Genomic DNA, 17,040 nt, shown 5'->3' on the forward strand with positions numbered 1-17,040 from the left:
AGAAATATACACTGAAGTTCATGTTCACCATAGTTTTGGTTTGTATTTAGTTACAAGGCGAAAACACGTTTCGTATTAAATCCACAAGTAGCTACTTATTTTAAGCCAATCATAACACTGATATTATTTGCCCCCGTTGCAATGCGCCATTTTGTCCGATAATCAAACCACAAAGTAGAGTAAGAGTTACACCGGCTGCACGCTAGAGTATGTGATTTTAAAGGGACACTCCACTTTTTAAAAAATATGCTAATTTTTCAGCTCTCCTAGAGTTAAAGCATCATGAAACCCCGAAAATATAATATTTTATTTAAACAAAGGTTAAGTAAAACTGTTATAGTTGAAATAAGAGCGTGTTTGAAGATAAGCAAAAGTCCTCAGGACATATCAAAGTCCACCTGCCTCCCGAAGCTTTCCTGAGCAAATTCAGTTGGTGGTGAGTCTAGCCCGGACAGCATCGCGGGGAAAATCATCCAACGTATTTACAGAGTGTGCGTAATGGCGCAGTCACATTTACTTTACTATACAGAACCGTATCCATGTGCGATCCTGAGCCCCAGACACCCCTCCCCCAACTGACTGGCCGCACGGCGCACATGCACGCGCGCACACAAAAGCAAAACGTCTTTGCATTGGATAAGAACATGCTATTTTATAAATTATAATGAGACACCGACAGTCAAAATGTACTAAAATGTTTATGCAATATGGAGTTTAGACCCGGAAGACAAAAATATCACAAAAAAGCTAAAAATTAACTAGTTTTGACCTAATGTTCAAAATTAACAGATACTAACATTGTCTTCTATGATGTGCAACACAACTAACTCTGTAAACATCTAAAAATGTTGGTTAGTGTTTCATGACGCTTTAAACATTTGATTCTTACCATTTTGAAATCGATTCAGCCGATCTCCGAGTCTGGCGCTACCACTTTTAGCATAACTTAGCACAATTCATTGAATCTGATTAAACCATTTAGCATCGCGCTCAAAAATAAGCAGAGTTTCAATATTTTTCCTATTTAAAACTTGACTCTTCTCTCCAGTTACATCGTGTACTAAGACTGACGGAAAATTAAAAGTTGCTATTTTCTAGGCAGATATGGCTAGGAACTATACTCTCATTCGGGCGTAATAATCAAGGACTTTGCTGCCGTAACATGGCTGCATGTTTGCAATGATATTACGCAGTGCCCGAAAATAGGCCCCTGCTATTGAAAGATACTATGGGGACTGTTTTCGGCTGCTGCGTAATATCATTGCGCCTCTTGCAGCCATGTTACGGCAACAAAGTCCTTGATTATTACGCCAGTATGAGAGTATAGTTCCTATCCTATTCAATGGATTATGCTAAGCTACGCTAAAAGTGGTAGCGCCAGACCCGGAGATCGGCTGCTGGATTCCAAAACATTAAGAATCAAATGTTTAACTCTATGGGAGCTGGAAAATTAGCATATTAGCATATTTTCAAAAAAAAAAAAGTGGAGTGTCCCTTTAAATATTCTTTCTTGATTTTTGTTCAATCCACCAACAGGGTTCAGTAGAATCCACTGAATTGACCCCAACAGATCATATCACCATGGCAGTGGAACTTTTTTTAGCATTTGTAAGTATCAACTTTATTTGTATTGGGTATTAACTGAATAAAATTTCAATTCTAATGGACCATAAAAAACATTGATTGTTGTTCTGTTTTTATAGGCAGTTTGTCAGATTTTGGAAAGCACCCCTGAGAGGAAATCCGTATTAAACCGTTAAGACTCCTTGTGAGACTCCTTGCATCCCATCTGCTGGAAACCAATGGTGAAACGTGAGTAAGCTACATTTAAATAAGCCTGCAAACATATAGTAGTTAGCAAATGCTTAGAAAACATAATTGACCATTCTCTTTTTTTTATAGCGAGTCTTATGGGGGCGTACACACCAAACGCAAATTCAAAGATTTGCGCAAGTAAATTACATACAAAGTCAATGCAAAGACACAAACTTGCGCGTGATTGCTGCAAACATGTTCTATTTGTTTCAAACTTATCTGCCACAATATATTCAACTCAAGTGGAAAATGCGCAGGACACAAAGTTAAATCTTGTAAGTAATCTTGAGTAAAGAGCTAGGAGCGCCATGCTTCAAGTTTGGTGTGTATGCAGCATTAGTGTTTGAACATGAAAATACCAACATTATTTTTAAGTAAATTCTAAGTAAGATCACACAAGCTTCTGCAATAGCTTACCATATTGCTGCTTTTTTGACAAAAGTTCATCATCAACTGCTGTTGTCTACATAACAGGCCATCATCAGACACTAAGAAGGCCCGTGACAAGGCATTGGTGTATGAATTTCCTTGCCTGAAGGATAATACAGGTAAAACTGAAACTTAATATTTACACTTAATATTTACGCTTACCCTTTTGGCACGTTTTTGCGCTGAAATACAGCCAAAAGCATTGCAGGTCTGCAAACAGTGCCGTGCAAAACACAGTTTCATGAGCGGCAAATACGAATTAATTGCGCATAATCTGTTTCTTTGTGTAAAATAAACCAGTTTTAAATGTGTAAATGACTTGTTGCGTACAGAGGGCAAAACAATTTTCTGAAATAACTAGGGGGGGGGAATCGATTGGACCCTCATGAATCGATTCAGAATCGATTCTTAGGGTCCTGATTCGATTCAGAATCGATTCTTGACGTACTAATTTGCATATCTGTGACGTCATTACGTCACATTTGCTCTCAAAGCCAGGTTAATGTTTGCGCTTTTGCTACTAGCCTCTGAACTGTCATATACTGTACTTTAATGCAACTAAGGGATAAATAATGTCATTCTTATATACATATATGTCCTGTTTCTGTTGTAAGACATTAAAACCAGTAAAAATAGTAATTAAACGTGACATATTAATTCTATATGTTAACCGCCATTAACTTCCACGAACTGACTAACGTTAAGCGTCTAATCATCATCATTATACACAGTGATTGGCAGCATTACTGTATTTATATAATGCAGCGCACCCAGCGACTGAATAACAAACTATTTGCATATTTTTACAGAAGTATATTCATGTTATATCTAAACAGTCAGCCGATGGTTTAGGGCAGGGGTGTCCAATACGTCGATCGCAAAGGCAATGCTGGTAGATCGCACATAAGTTAACTGCTGCTCCACGCGCGAAATTGTCATTATGGTCTTTTAGAGTAATTGTGAAACACGCAGGTCTTTTTGAGTTGCTGCGCCTTTCTTCTCAAATGTGTTTTTATAAATCTTATGCCAGGCCACTGCAGCTCAGTCGTGTTTAACTTCCAAAATTCACAAGGATGCGCATTCTTGCCTCACGCAGGAGCTGATGCACGCGCACTGTGTGTGTGAGCGAGCAAACGAGAGAGAGAGAGAATGAGAGAGGCAGCGTAGCGCTGATTTGTATGCTTCTGATACTGTTGTAATTTTCTAGTTTGTTTCACTAAACCGCATCTCCGCTATTTTAAGGAGTACTCGACATGTACTCAAGGATTTTTTTAAAACTCCTCAAAAAGAATAGAGTAATGGTGACAGCCCTAAATTCAATGTAGAGATATATGCAGTATAGTCCTACAAGTGTTCTTTCTCTTCTGCTCTTGTAAGCTCCGCTATGTGTTCTTGCAGTGCGCGCTCTCTTAAGTTGTCCGTGTGCATCACCGCTCCCCCAGTTGAGTTCCGCCTTTTGGTTCTGATGACGTCACTTTATTATTTTGTAAACTAACATTTAAGAATCGATTCTTGACATTTGTGAATCGATTCAGAATCGGCCCATGTCCGAATCGCGATTCATCTAAGAGACGATTTTTTGTCCCACCCCTAGAAATAACCCAACATCTACTGGTCCCTCTGTGCTTACAGTTTTGTCACGATTCTCTCACTCATTTGAGTTTGGAAGTGCGATTGGGAGGGCGGGCTATCAAATAAGGCTCCTGATGACTTCACACGGGGCGAAAGTGTTAACGCTTCTCATTTACTTTTAATGGGTTACGTCATGCGTTTGCCGAACTGAATTGTGGATCCACCAACTTCGCATCACTGCCGTTACTCACGGCAGAAGTTGAACATTTCTCAACTTCTTAAGCGCCAACGCGTGTGTCAGCCAATCAGATCACCTTTTGCAAATAACCTAGTGCGAGCCAGCCAATTATGTTTATGCAAGACCAGAGCATGTGTTGCGGCCACTGTGATTGGCTGTTGGCCAAGCTTCAGACAAGCCTTGAGTCAAGCGTTGACCCTTTCGCCCCGTGTGAATGCACCTTTATTTTTTTCTCTTTTCTGATTGGTTGAATAATGCCTGTGGTTGTCTCAGTATTACTACTCATAAATATGAATTGTTATATACAGCAAACTATTTAAATGTTATTGAAACACTGTATTTGCTCAAAATTATTTAGCTGCTAAAGGGGAAACAGCACTGAAGATGCCAACTCTGCTAGCTCCATCCATTTACAGGGGAGGAGGAAAAGTCTTCAGACCTACCACTGTGGAGGCCCAGAGGTCCTTTATTGACATGCAACCTGTAAGTTTTTGCTTAAGTGTTTCTACTTTGAAAAGGGTGTATGTTAGGGCTGTAACAATAAATTGCGTGTCCTATTAAAAAGACCTGTCTAAAATCGATTCTGAATCGCAAGGCAGCGATTCTGTGTTATGTGCAGCTTGTGCGTGTACTATGGCGTTTTGGTCAGTAGGAAGTCCTCATCAATCTAAAATCATTTTGAGTCGGAGTCGTTTATAACGTGCATTACAAAATCATTAAAAATATTCTTTATTATCATGAAAATACCTGAAACAATCTGAAGAAAGGTGTTATAAATATTCTTTTAGACATTTCCTGGAATAGGGTTTGTAATGCTACTTCTTCTGTGGCACAATTGGAGTTTCTGCATGAGAGCGCCCTCTGGCTTTTGGATGTGGCGGCATTTTACCGTAATTCATTCAAATTCATTCATTGAAAAAACGCGCATTTGCACGATTTATCGTTACAGCCCGTGGATGTTTGTAGTTATTGATATGTTTCGCATAATAGCCTGCTGTATATTTTAAAGGGATAGTTCTGCCAAAAATTATAATAAATCCATGATTTACTCACCCTCAAGCCATCCAAGATGCATATATCTGTTTATCGGATGATCACATTTTTATTTTTAGAAAATTCTAAAAGTTCTAGCTTTGAGAGTGTACGCACTTTGCAGTCTTTGCTGCTGCTCTGTGCCTCCGCATTTGTCATACTTCACAAAAAAAGTGCGTAGACTACGCAAATACTCTCTCCTGAAAGAGGGGTGGTGTTACCAGAAGCTATTTATCTTAGTTTGTAAGTTTTAAATAGAAATATCCATATCACAAAACCGCATGGATTACCCTCAGAAGGCCTTTGTTTATCCTCATGGAGCCGGTTGGATTACTTTTGTAAAGGATGGATGCACAATCTTTAGGCTTGAATGAGGTGTTTTAACTAAAATCTTTTAATTGTCTTCTAATTATAGTTTCACTGTAATATTAACATAATATTATATGTATTGTGATTATATTAATAATCCATAATATCATAATATGAGCAGTGAAATATAATACTTAATTACTAGAACTATTTAAAAAAAAAGTTAGAATGAATGTTTGCAGTTTTTTTTTACTATATTTGTATTTTTTTGATACTTTCACAAAAATGCTTAACTTAAATCATCAGGTGTATGGCAACACTAAGTTGTGGTGTGTACTCAACAGGTGGGGACCAACATGGTGGAATATCTTCAAAATCAGAGATGACTGGAGCACTGTTGCATGTTTTGTGCCTTGGGGACGAGCCAAGAAGGACCTGCCAGACCTTTGCCATTGTTGGAGGCAATGCCTTTGAGACAGACTCTATGGTGAAAGATGTTGTTAATTTTTTTTGTCTTTGATGTTAACTACACAAAGCAATGTCTTCCCACCTGGGAGTTTCACCAGAATGCCATTCATCAGATTGATGGACATGCCTCATCTGTAAAAATTTTGAGGACAACATTTAATCACTAATAATTAAAGAGCACCTATTTCATTGCTATGTTTGAAAGATTCGCCCACAATGCAATGCCAACAGGAGTTTACTTACAGGCTGTGAGTTCAAGCGGGAGGGATTATGATAATGTGGGTCTTGTCTACGTCACCAATCCCGGGAAGTAAACTGTTGCCTACGATCCGTGTGTTTGTTGTAGCCCAAGAAAAGAGATCACTTGCATCATTGTTTACTTTGGGGTTTGTACCTTTTGCATATCGTTAACATGAACTAATACACAATTACACACCAAAGGAAATGTAAAAATGTGAATCGGACCATAGCTGCTCTTTAAAAAAAAGTTTTGTTGCAGGGCTTCTTGTTTTTAAGAACATTTTTGATAAATAAAATGTAAAGTAAATGAAATGGTAATCATAGTAGTTTAAATATTAAGAGTTATGAAGTCTGTGGGGATTGTTTGATGTCATATGGGGGTTGTAACTTTTGTATTATACAAATATACAAAAATGTAATTAAAACATTGTATTAAATGTAAAAAAAAATTAAATGCAATTTAAATCACATTTACAGGGGCCTCTCAGTTTTGTTTTACAGGGGGTATTTGTTACATTTATTTTATATCTAACAATTTGTCACATTGGAATTTTAAGGTTCAATCTGACATTTTTGTCAAAATTCAGTTATTCACATATTCTTAATCTGTAACAATTTATTTACATTATGTGAAGTTATGTACATTTTTGGGATGTTTTTTTAGAAAACAAAAAGGTTCTGTCCAGTAAAACAAATGGAATGGGACAGCAAGAGTGTTCATTTTACCCACTGGTTGTGTCAAATTAAATAACCCAGCACTTGAGTAACATTTAACCCAGCAAGAGTGTTAATTTTACCCACTGGCTGGGTCAAATTAAATAACCCAGCACTTGAGTAACATTTAACCCAGCAAGAGTGTTAATTTTACCCACTGGCTGGGTCAAATTAAATAACCCAGCACTTGAGTAACATTTAACCCAGCAAGAGTGTTAATTGTACCCAAATGGTTGGGTCAAATGAACAACCCAGAATTCTGGGTTAAATGGTCTAACCCAGCAGTTGGGTCAAGCCAACCCAGCGCGTGTTCTGTCCAATAGTGACCCAGCAGTTGGGTTATGGTTGGGTTGTTTTTTAACCCAGCAGTTTTTAGAGTGTAGAAAAATGACTCTCTCAGACACCAAACACCACGTGACAGTGTTTATCAGACACAGCTTTGTTTATAATTTTTACTTTAGTGTCGATTAAAACACCCACATGAATTAACATTTTTGTTTCTTGGTGATTTGTTTTTTCTTTTATAAAACGGCCGGTTCTGGTTCTTCATTCTGATTGACTGAAACGTGTTCTAAGCCGTGATCAAATACCCCGGTAACCCCACGGTTCAGACTGCATTTCAAGTATCACTGCGCCACTCTTGCTACGTACTGATTTATGAAAAGAATCACAGTCTTTAATAATAGTTTTATTTTTTCTACAATTGCACAATTAATGGCGATATCCAGATAAATGTCAATAAATATTGTTGAGTCATCTCGTCAATAAAGAGAAAACGTTCCCTCGAGTTTCTACCTCAAATCCACATTTCCACTATTATCTACTGGATGGCGATCTTACTCAACTTAAACACTGACACATTCACTCAGCACTGTGTAAGTTTTGATTATCGGTCTGAATCTGATCTCTTACAAAAGTTACAAAAATGTAATTATCTGAGCTTTTCCCAGAAAATTTCAGAGGTGATAGGAGAACAAATGAAGGTAGGATGAAAGGTTTTTTCTTTAAGCGGAGGGTCTGTTCTTTCATTTGATATTTTATGTTAATTTAAAGAAGATCATTTTTCTGGAAGGCATTAAACTAAAACTGGGTGGCAACTTAAAAAAAAAATCGCTGACAGGGAAAGAGTTAAGCATGCTTCCAAGCATATTTGATAATCAATTAAACAGTTGCACAATATAAATGTTAATGTATAAATTAGATAAATGTTGATTTATGAAAATAAACACAACAGTCTTTAATCATATTTTCATTCTGTCTTTGCTGTGTCTGTGTTGCTTGGGAACTGCGCTCTGTTTCAGCCACACTTGATTCTGAGGAACTACTTTGTTTGGCGGAAGAGTAATATTTGTACTATCATTGTAATAACAACTTATTTGTCTTTTATTTTATTAAATCTTGCTATGCATATGAAGTGACCGTTTTATAAAAGCAATATGCCCCACGAAGCAGTGGTCTAGCCCCTTAGCTGTAAAAAAATGCATTGGTAACCCACTGCTTCTTGGGGCTTATTGCTTTAATATATTAGCTTTACTAATCTGGAGTTTAGAGAAAGCAGAGAATAACATATAAAGAAAGTTTTCTGAACAACTGATAAACAATTCAAAATATATGCACAGATCAAAAATGTTAAATATACACTCTTAAAGATAATGGGTTATTTATTTGCCATAGGTTCTCCAAAGAACTTTTACAGTCAAACAATCTTTTTTTGTGTTTTTTTTTTGTATGTAGTTTCCTTTTCCACTACACAGAATCTTTTGTAAAAGGTTTCTGTGAATGTTTAAAGTTCTTTATGAAACCATACAACCTAAAAAGGAGATTTTTTGCCCAAAAAAAGGTTCTTTGTCATGTAAGAAGTTTCTACGTGCTATATAAATGTAAGAAAGAAAGCTTCCTTTAAGAACCTTTATCTTGAAAGGACATTTGGAGAAGCAAAATTGTTCTCCTGTGGCATCACTTCAAGGAACCCTTAAAGGTCCAGTTCTTCCTGTGTTTTAAAGCTTTGATTGTGTTTACAGTGCGCAATAACATCTGTTCATGTTTCACATGTAAAAAACGCTGTATTTTTCCACACAATTTACTTATCTGTATAGCGCCATTTTCACTGTCCTAAAAACGGGCTGATGTCTTCCTTGTCCTATGAAATGCCTCCTTCAGAAATACATAACGAGTTCTGATTGTGTAGTTTGTTTAGTGTGTTGTGATTAGACAGCAGCTTAGCTTAGCAGAGCCGTTTGAGCCAAAGCTGGCGACTGACGTATTCCTGTGGACGGAGTTTAGTCAAAAACTTTTTATTGACATCATTCAACCGGGAAATAGTGGGCTGTAGTCCAAACTTGTCGTTTGCTGTAGGTTTTAAAAGGGCATTTCTGTTAAAGAAAATATATCGGCAGGCAGTGAGCTTTGAGCTTTATCATTTTGCAGATATTATTTATGCTCTAACAGCAACATTACACACTAACTAAAGTTTGAAAATGGAATCAGGAAGAATGTGACCTTTAAAAACCTTTATTTTTAAAGAGCGTAGGTGATTGAAACAATATTTTACAACAGTGTGCAAGAGAGAATGACTGTGCATGGATCACTTGATACCAGTCGCCACTCTAGATGCTTTGTGTGGTGATGATGTTTTTCTATAATTGGATGTGTAACAACACACCCTCTACGTGGGATAGCCTAGCATGCCTAAGGAAGACCTTTATAGTTGATATGGGTGTGTGTCTGAGTAACAGTGTATCTGGGGTAAACAAAATGCCTGAATATGGTCTTGGCAGAAAGGCTAAGTGGCTATTCAACAGTGGACTGACCACTAACAACACTGAGCGGAAACCAGCTGAACTAACAGGCCTGTTAAGGTATGATTTTACTTGAGTCATCAGCTCTTTGTGAAGTGTTTACAACATGAAATACATATTATAGATGCAGAAGGCAAATGGTTGGTGTTAGAAAGTATATGCGTGCTACTATTTTAGAAGGTCTGATTTATATTGGTGTATCCTCCAGCTTCATTGTGTATGCTATATATGAACTGATTAACAATAATATGTAGTACAAAGTGTGAATTACAAAAAATCTGGGACTATTAGGGTCTAATATCCTGAGTCTGATGCAGCCAGTTGCTGAACTTGATATCACACTCTAAATTCAAATCAAATTCATTTAAGTCGATGTCCTTTTCCAACCCCTCCACTGGCAAAAGCGCTTGCGACATCGCGTGGCTGGCTGTAGGTAAATTTTCATTGAGACACATTTTAAATGTACATTTAGGTGTTGTCGTCTGAGAACAAAGTAATAAATGGAGCAGCTGGCCAAATTGGTTGTGATGCCACCAGGGTTTTCTTCTGTCTAACTGGTGCATGCGGGGCTGCTGACTGCACACACATGGTGCCATTTACATTCAGTTGGGTTAAAAAAAACTTTCCACTGGTTCGGGTCGTACTCGGGTCTAATTTTCTCGGGTTAGTCTCGGGTTTGGTCTCTCTTTAAAAAATCATTTATGCACGTCGGGTTCGAGTAAAAAGTAATTTGGGTCATTTCGAATCGGGTACATTTCTTTGGACCCAAGACGACCTACACTGCAGTCTCATTTAAGCAACCATGATAACTGGCAACCGAGCTGTCAAAATACACTTGGGTAAATTGGCAGTTGGCAGGATCACACAGACCAAAATAAAAACAGACTTCCGACCAGTAAGGTGCATTTCAAAAAGATAATAACTGGCCACACATTACTTTTCCGAGAAACTGATCTGAACTTAGTTTCCTAAATATCTGCAAATATATTATAGTATTTTTTATTTAGTACAGTCAAAATCGTACATACAGCTTCTTTAAAACTGTAAGAACTGCCCACTTAGGCAGGATATGATCTTTGTGATTGACACAATATGTAGCCAATGCCAGTTGAACGTTTTAAAGTGTGTATACATGGCAATCTTATTTGTGACAGCAGTTTTATTTTTATAAAACATTTATGAACATGATCGCAAATCAGATACAAATACATTTGACTTTATAATCAAATTTTGTTACCTATAAAAAATTTACACGCGTCATTCACAATTAAACCAACTGATGGCAAATTTAAGGCGCAGCTTTCCAACCGCTCTCGCGGGAGTTTGATGTCATACACCGACTAGTCTGCGCAGCGACACATTAAGTAACGCTTCAATCGGTGAGTCAAACGAGTCAGTGTATACGCCACGACGTTTAATAGTACCACAAAGATTAGATTACAAGTTAGCTAGTATTTATTTGTATACGGCACCAAATACGCGTACAAACAGAAAACGGCATTTGCTGGAGTGAGGAAGTTTACTATATAGCAAAAACTCTGATTTGACTCAACGGAAACATGTTGAATCACTTTAAAAATACCACTTTTCTCTTTGTCCGTCTCTTGCAGGTATATATCTTTAACAATATTTACACTTCTCATATTTTTGTCTTATTATAACTATTCTCACTTTTGATAAAAAATATTCAATTTTGGTTAAAATCGTTTGCTATGAAAACATGAAATATAAATCTCTGTTTGCATCAGTTGCATTCTACAACATGTAGTGCTGTTGCATTTACATATGACGTATTACGCGTGTTTTTCTTAAGCAATGTTTTGTTTAAGCCCTGCTAAATCAACAATTAAAATTTCTATTTTAATGTTTCCATTACAAATAATATTATGAACATTAGGTGTATTACAATTAAAACCAATACAAAATTAATATATGTAGTATTTATTATTTAGTAGGATTCAGAAGTTTTAAAAGTATGCTTTCAACAGCTGTGTTTTATTGGTTCCTTTCACCAAATAACATACCACAAATAGAAGCTAGTAGCCTATGGGTATAGACACACTGCAACCATCAAAACCACCATTACAACCATTGAATTTTGTGATGGTTTCAATTGCTTATTCCAGTGGAGAAGATAGTCAACATTTTAAAAGAAAAAAGCTTGCTATTTAAATCGGACAGAACAAACCTCTACACTAAAGAGCCCTATTACTAGTAGCCCTAACAATAATAATAATACAAACTAATTCAGCACGTTTTTATTGAATGATTCACTGCTTTCCTCAGAAAATGTTCAACACTGAATTTCATTCTCTTACAGGTGGGCTGGATATCTAATATGGCAGATAAAACAGTCGGAGTACGAGATATGATAAATGACAGAGCTCACAAAAATTTAAAGATGCCCTACAGGTGAGCAAATGTATTCCTTCTATTCTATAGTCAGTAAGTCAGAGCTATGAAGACCATCTGTTAGCACAGATAGAGAACTGTGTTGTAAATACATGTGGCTAATCCTGATGATTCATACAATGAGGTGATAAATTGTCTTCATTGATCCAGAAAGAGACTGCATTGTCAAAGGTCTCTAACATGCTGACAGACAGTTTGCTATTTTTACACAGATGTATGTTATATTCATCGATTAATCTGAAACTGGAAATTAAGTTCTGTTGTAGTTCACAATTATGTGATAAAAACGTTTTTTTTTTTTTTTTTTGCCAATAAGCAGTTTAATATAACTGCATTCTGGCTCTTTTGCTTACTTCTAGTATTTGATCTGAAATATGTATAGTATTTGTTCCTTTGATGTTCATATGTTAGTAAATACTTTGAGAAGCTTTCATTGTACAGAGAGGCAGATGAGTAGTAGAGCCGGTAATTACATTCAGTTACCTGTCATGGTGTATCAATGGTAAAGAGTGTTTGTCTTTGTCCAGTAGGAGGAGCTGCCCAACGATGGTTAGGTTCACTTCCCACATTGTTGCTTAAATGATGTGATGTGACAGCCAGATGGCAGACACTTTATTTTATCTCTTTGAGAATGTTAAGCAGTTAGATGCATATTAAAGTAATGAGGCTTTGGAACACAGTGAGATAGATGTGAAAAGGAAGGTAAAAACTTGACAAGAAAATATGCAAAAGTCTTAAGTGCCTATTTTTGCCATTTTGTTTGCTAGCAGTACAATTTTCAAAAATTGATGTGCAAACAAAGCCTAGTTCAAAATTAAAATGTCTTACTAACTTAACCAGTACATCGCTTACATTCAGCAGGCTTTTCTGAGACAGTAGGTGAAAGTGAGAAAGAGTGCAGAATAAATTTGTTTGTGGAAAGATCTGGAGAACAGCTGTTCTTTAGGGCCTGAATGGAGCACAGAAGTAATTAGACACCATGTTGTCATGAAAGCTCTGCCACCCATTGGCTTAAAAGAATCTGTGAGTGATTTTGGCTTTGAATGACAGGCATTTCAGCATGGAAGGCTTTTGGCGTTTGTGTACTCAGAGAGTAGGACATTGCCTTTTTGTCTCTTTTCTCTTTGTTCTCTTACTATCTCTGGTGCATGTTCTGAGCCATATTCACCAGAGATAAAACGGTTCCCCAGGCTCTGTCGGATAAGAGGCTGTCATTCCATTTTTTTCTCCCCCTTTCGTTTTAATCTCTCCCCTTCACAATTGAAATAAATGAGAGCTCCAGGGACCAAGACAATTATATTCCAAGCTCTCCTGGCTATGAGTCAGTAGTATTTGCACGCATTTGGGTTGATGATTTATATCAGGCTAAGTAACCTATCTAACCCCCACCGAAACTGAGAGGGTGTTTATGCCTGCCTTATTTGGTAAAGCTGAACAGAAGGTTAAAAAATAACATTTTTAAAGGAATATTTTACATTCATAAAAAATACTGATAATTTACTCACCCCCATGTCATCCAAGATGTTTATGTCTTTCTTAGTTCAGTCAGAAAGAAATAAAGTTTTTTAAGGGAAAACATTTCAGGATTTTCTCCATATAGTCAACCTTAGTGGACCTCAACAGTTTACAGTTTCAATGCAGTTTAAAGGGCACATATGGTCCGATTCACGGTTTTACATTTTCTTTGGTGTGTAAGTTTGTATTAGTACATGTTAACGATATGCAAAAGGTACACACCCCAAACAATGACGCAAGATATCGTTTCCAATGTAAATCTCTTTTCTTGGACTACAACAAACACACAGATTATAGGCAACAGTTTACTTCCTGGGATTGGTGATGTAGACAAGACCAAAATTATCATAATTCCTCCCGCTTAGGATTCTCATCAAATATGGCTTATTTATGGCTAAAGATTTTCAGGCCAGTCACAACGTACAGATTAGCTGACCAATCAGGGACACAGAGCTTTTCAAATTGATGAGTTTTGTACAAAATCTGTGCGTTTCAGGAAGAGAGTGAAATCTGGAGCTACAAAAATGTACAGTATGTGGAATGTAATGTGTTTTTTAACCATAAACTACGCAAACACATTGTATTATACCAAATACACAAAATAACGTTGTTTTTTAGCAATAAAATTGTTGCACTTTAATATAGCAGTTTCAATGGAGGGGCTCTAAACGATCCCAACCAAGGTATTAAGGGTCTTATTAGGGATGTCAATTTATGCAATTTCCCATATTCAATGATCATTTAAATTAACGATCAATCAATCGAATAATCGTTAAAAGTAATAGTGCAATAAGCCTTCACTGCAGTGGCATATAGCCAATGACATAAAAGTGTGCATAAAAACGACAGCTTCCTCACGCGAATTAAAAGATTTTATTTTGTCTAAATAACATGTTAGTGGGATTGTAAAATGAGTCAATGGGCCCTATCTTGCACCCAGCGCAATTGACTTTGTCAGTGACGCATGTATCATTCGTATTTTGCGCCGGCGCACAGCGGGGTTTTTCCCTCCACAGATGCACGTCAGCAAACTAGGGAATGAACTTGCGCTCACTGGGCGGTTCAGCGCAAAAAGGAGGCGTGTTGCGGCGCAAACCATCTCTTATGCTATTTTGCAGTTTCAAAAAACAATTGCGCTACTAACCAAAAAAAACTAGTCTAAAGTCAGTGGCGCGTTGCGCGTGGTTCATTATGCTATTTTAAGGGCGCATGCTTGACCATAATGTATAGCGTGCACAACGCGCATACACTTTGCTTATCTAGTCTACACAGATGCAACAGTTATTTTTGCAAATCATAAATTGTTACACTTAAAAATATTAATACACGAGATAAGGGGAATCATAGTGGTGAGCATTGTGGTGATAGTTTTTATTTATTCTCATGCAAATAACGATTAAAATATTTTCATAACTTTGTTGTGTGGCTGTATTACGTTTATTTTATGTAAATAATAATTAAAATGTTTTCATAAGAAACCTTAATGTATATGAACTTGATTTGTAAGAATACTTTGGGGTTGGACCTTGCTTGCGTTTCTTGGGTCCGATTTCAAAGCCCCCAAACCCTTTCAGCAGTGAGGGTGGACGCAGCGATGTCCTCTGCTGGCGTCAAGTCCTGAGGCAGATCCACCTCCCGTTACACGGCGTGCCCGATTTATGCTGGCAAGCGTGGGATTCCCCCGTACAAGGACGTCGGTCTCCTCGGCTGTGAACCGCTCCTGGCGTGCGCCTGGTAAATCCGTCATAATAATAGCAACCCGCCATGGAACTTGCGCCCTTGCGTTTAAAGGGAATGTTGGCTAGCGTTCTGATTGGTTTATTTGACGTTACGCCCAAACCACACCTATGAATAATGAACCTACTTCAGACCAACCCCTTATTGATTTGCGCCCGGCGCAAGAGTTATTTCTCACGCCGGGAAAATAGCAACAGCGCCCAAGATCCGCCCACAAACTCACTTGCGCGTTGCGCTTCGCACTTGCATTTCAGATCGTTAAAATAGAGGCCAATGTAGTTGTTGTTTTGATAAAATCATCAATTTAATCTTATCTCGTAATGAAATATAATGACTAATAGACACAGTGTATAACTCCGCCTTGAGTTATACACTGTGAAAGTCCATGTCAAAATAACAGTTTTATTATCATCAAGTGTTATTTATCAAGTTGTTTACCTGGCTTTCCGAGTCGTTGATACACTGTTTGTAATTATCCAAGAAGCACACGAAGGGCACTTTTCTTGTTGTCACCTCAGCTTAACCCTCGTTCAGACAGCCAACGACAAGCAGTAGCAGAGCGACGCGATCTCATTCATTTCAATGGAAACCTGGCGACTTCCGACGACATGAGCGACAGTGACCGTTGGCGACCGTATGGGCGTGTCCAGCGACGCGAGAAAGTTAAGAAAAGTTTAACTTTATGCAAATGTCGAGCGACTTTCGGGAGCGACTACCAATGAGAACAAAGCAGTGGAGTTCACGTCACCCTTCTCTTGTCAGTTACTGGCGTGGATGGTACTCATTTGTTTATGACAACAAGATTTAGATACGCCTCATTGAAAGAGACGAGCGACACACAGCGATAACGTCGCTGGCTGTCTGAACGAGGGGTTAGACGTACTTTCAGCAAAGATGCTTATATTACGGAGACGGCAACCTTCCATTAGAAAACACGCAGCGCCTCAGCCAGTCAATAATGATGATCAGTGATATATGTTGCGGGCATTCAGGGTGTAACGACAGTCAGTTACAGTTTACATTTGACAGTTTTTTGCCATAATTTAAGATTACATTTTAATCTGTTCATTAAAAACGGCTTCTGGTCTCCTTCTGTGTATGTAGCAGCGTTGCTATGCTAATCTTGCAGGCTTCCCTTAAGAGGGTCTTTGCTTTCAGTATCCTAAACGTATTTGCATTTTCTGCATCAGACCCTCTCAGATCCACTGCGGATGTAATTTCGTTGCGTTGGCAGCCAGCCAGCCTCGTCTCGCATGACGTTAAAAAGCACATGCGTGTGCTTGACATCGAGCATCGTTGTGATCATAGCTAGTAGTTTAACTTTTGCCCGCTCGCTTAATTTTTTTTTTCTCCGACTGTAGGCCTATGTGTTTTGCGCAGGCGCCGCACACACGTGCATGATCTTGTTTTTCAACAATCGTTAAGTTTTATCGAGTGAATTCTTATCGACAATTAATCGAAGATCGATTAATTGTTAACATCCCTAGGTCTTATCTAGAAAAACGATCATAAAAAAAATATATATATATACATATATAGTTTTAAACCACAACTTTTTGTCTTGCACTAGCCGTGTGACACGCCAATGCGACCTTATGTATTACGTAATCACGTCAATAGGTCTTGCATGATGTATGCGAAACTACCGCTCCAGTGTTTACAAGTGTGGATAAAGAGAGGGACCTGAAATTCCTCTATGATTATTAGGCAGTAAAGTCAAGCTCCTTTTTACCCCTCATCTGCTCCTCTGAGAGATTAAAT

The 17,040-nt window shown here is 37.8% G+C and overlaps 1 protein-coding gene across 2 annotated transcripts in view; it reads left to right on the forward strand.

The window, feature by feature from the left end:
• The first annotated feature begins 9,547 nt into the window (after positions 1-9,547).
• kcnab1a (potassium voltage-gated channel subfamily A regulatory beta subunit 1a) overlaps positions 9,548-17,040 on the forward strand; it is a 124,603-nt gene continuing 117,110 nt past the window's right edge. Inside the window, exons 1-2 of one of the 2 annotated variants that reach the window (XM_065282986.2) lie at positions 9,548-9,675; positions 11,936-12,027. In XM_065282986.2, the coding sequence (XP_065139058.1) occupies positions 11,954-12,027 (74 nt within the window). In that variant the 5' untranslated portion in view covers positions 9,548-9,675; positions 11,936-11,953. Of the gene's footprint in view, positions 9,678-11,935; positions 12,028-17,040 lie in introns of both variants that reach the window. The other variant, XM_065282987.2, reaches the window with a different exon arrangement.

Source organism: Paramisgurnus dabryanus, chromosome 9 (assembly GCF_030506205.2).
Source record: "Paramisgurnus dabryanus chromosome 9, PD_genome_1.1, whole genome shotgun sequence".
NCBI classification, from domain to species: domain Eukaryota; kingdom Metazoa; phylum Chordata; class Actinopteri; order Cypriniformes; family Cobitidae; genus Paramisgurnus; species Paramisgurnus dabryanus.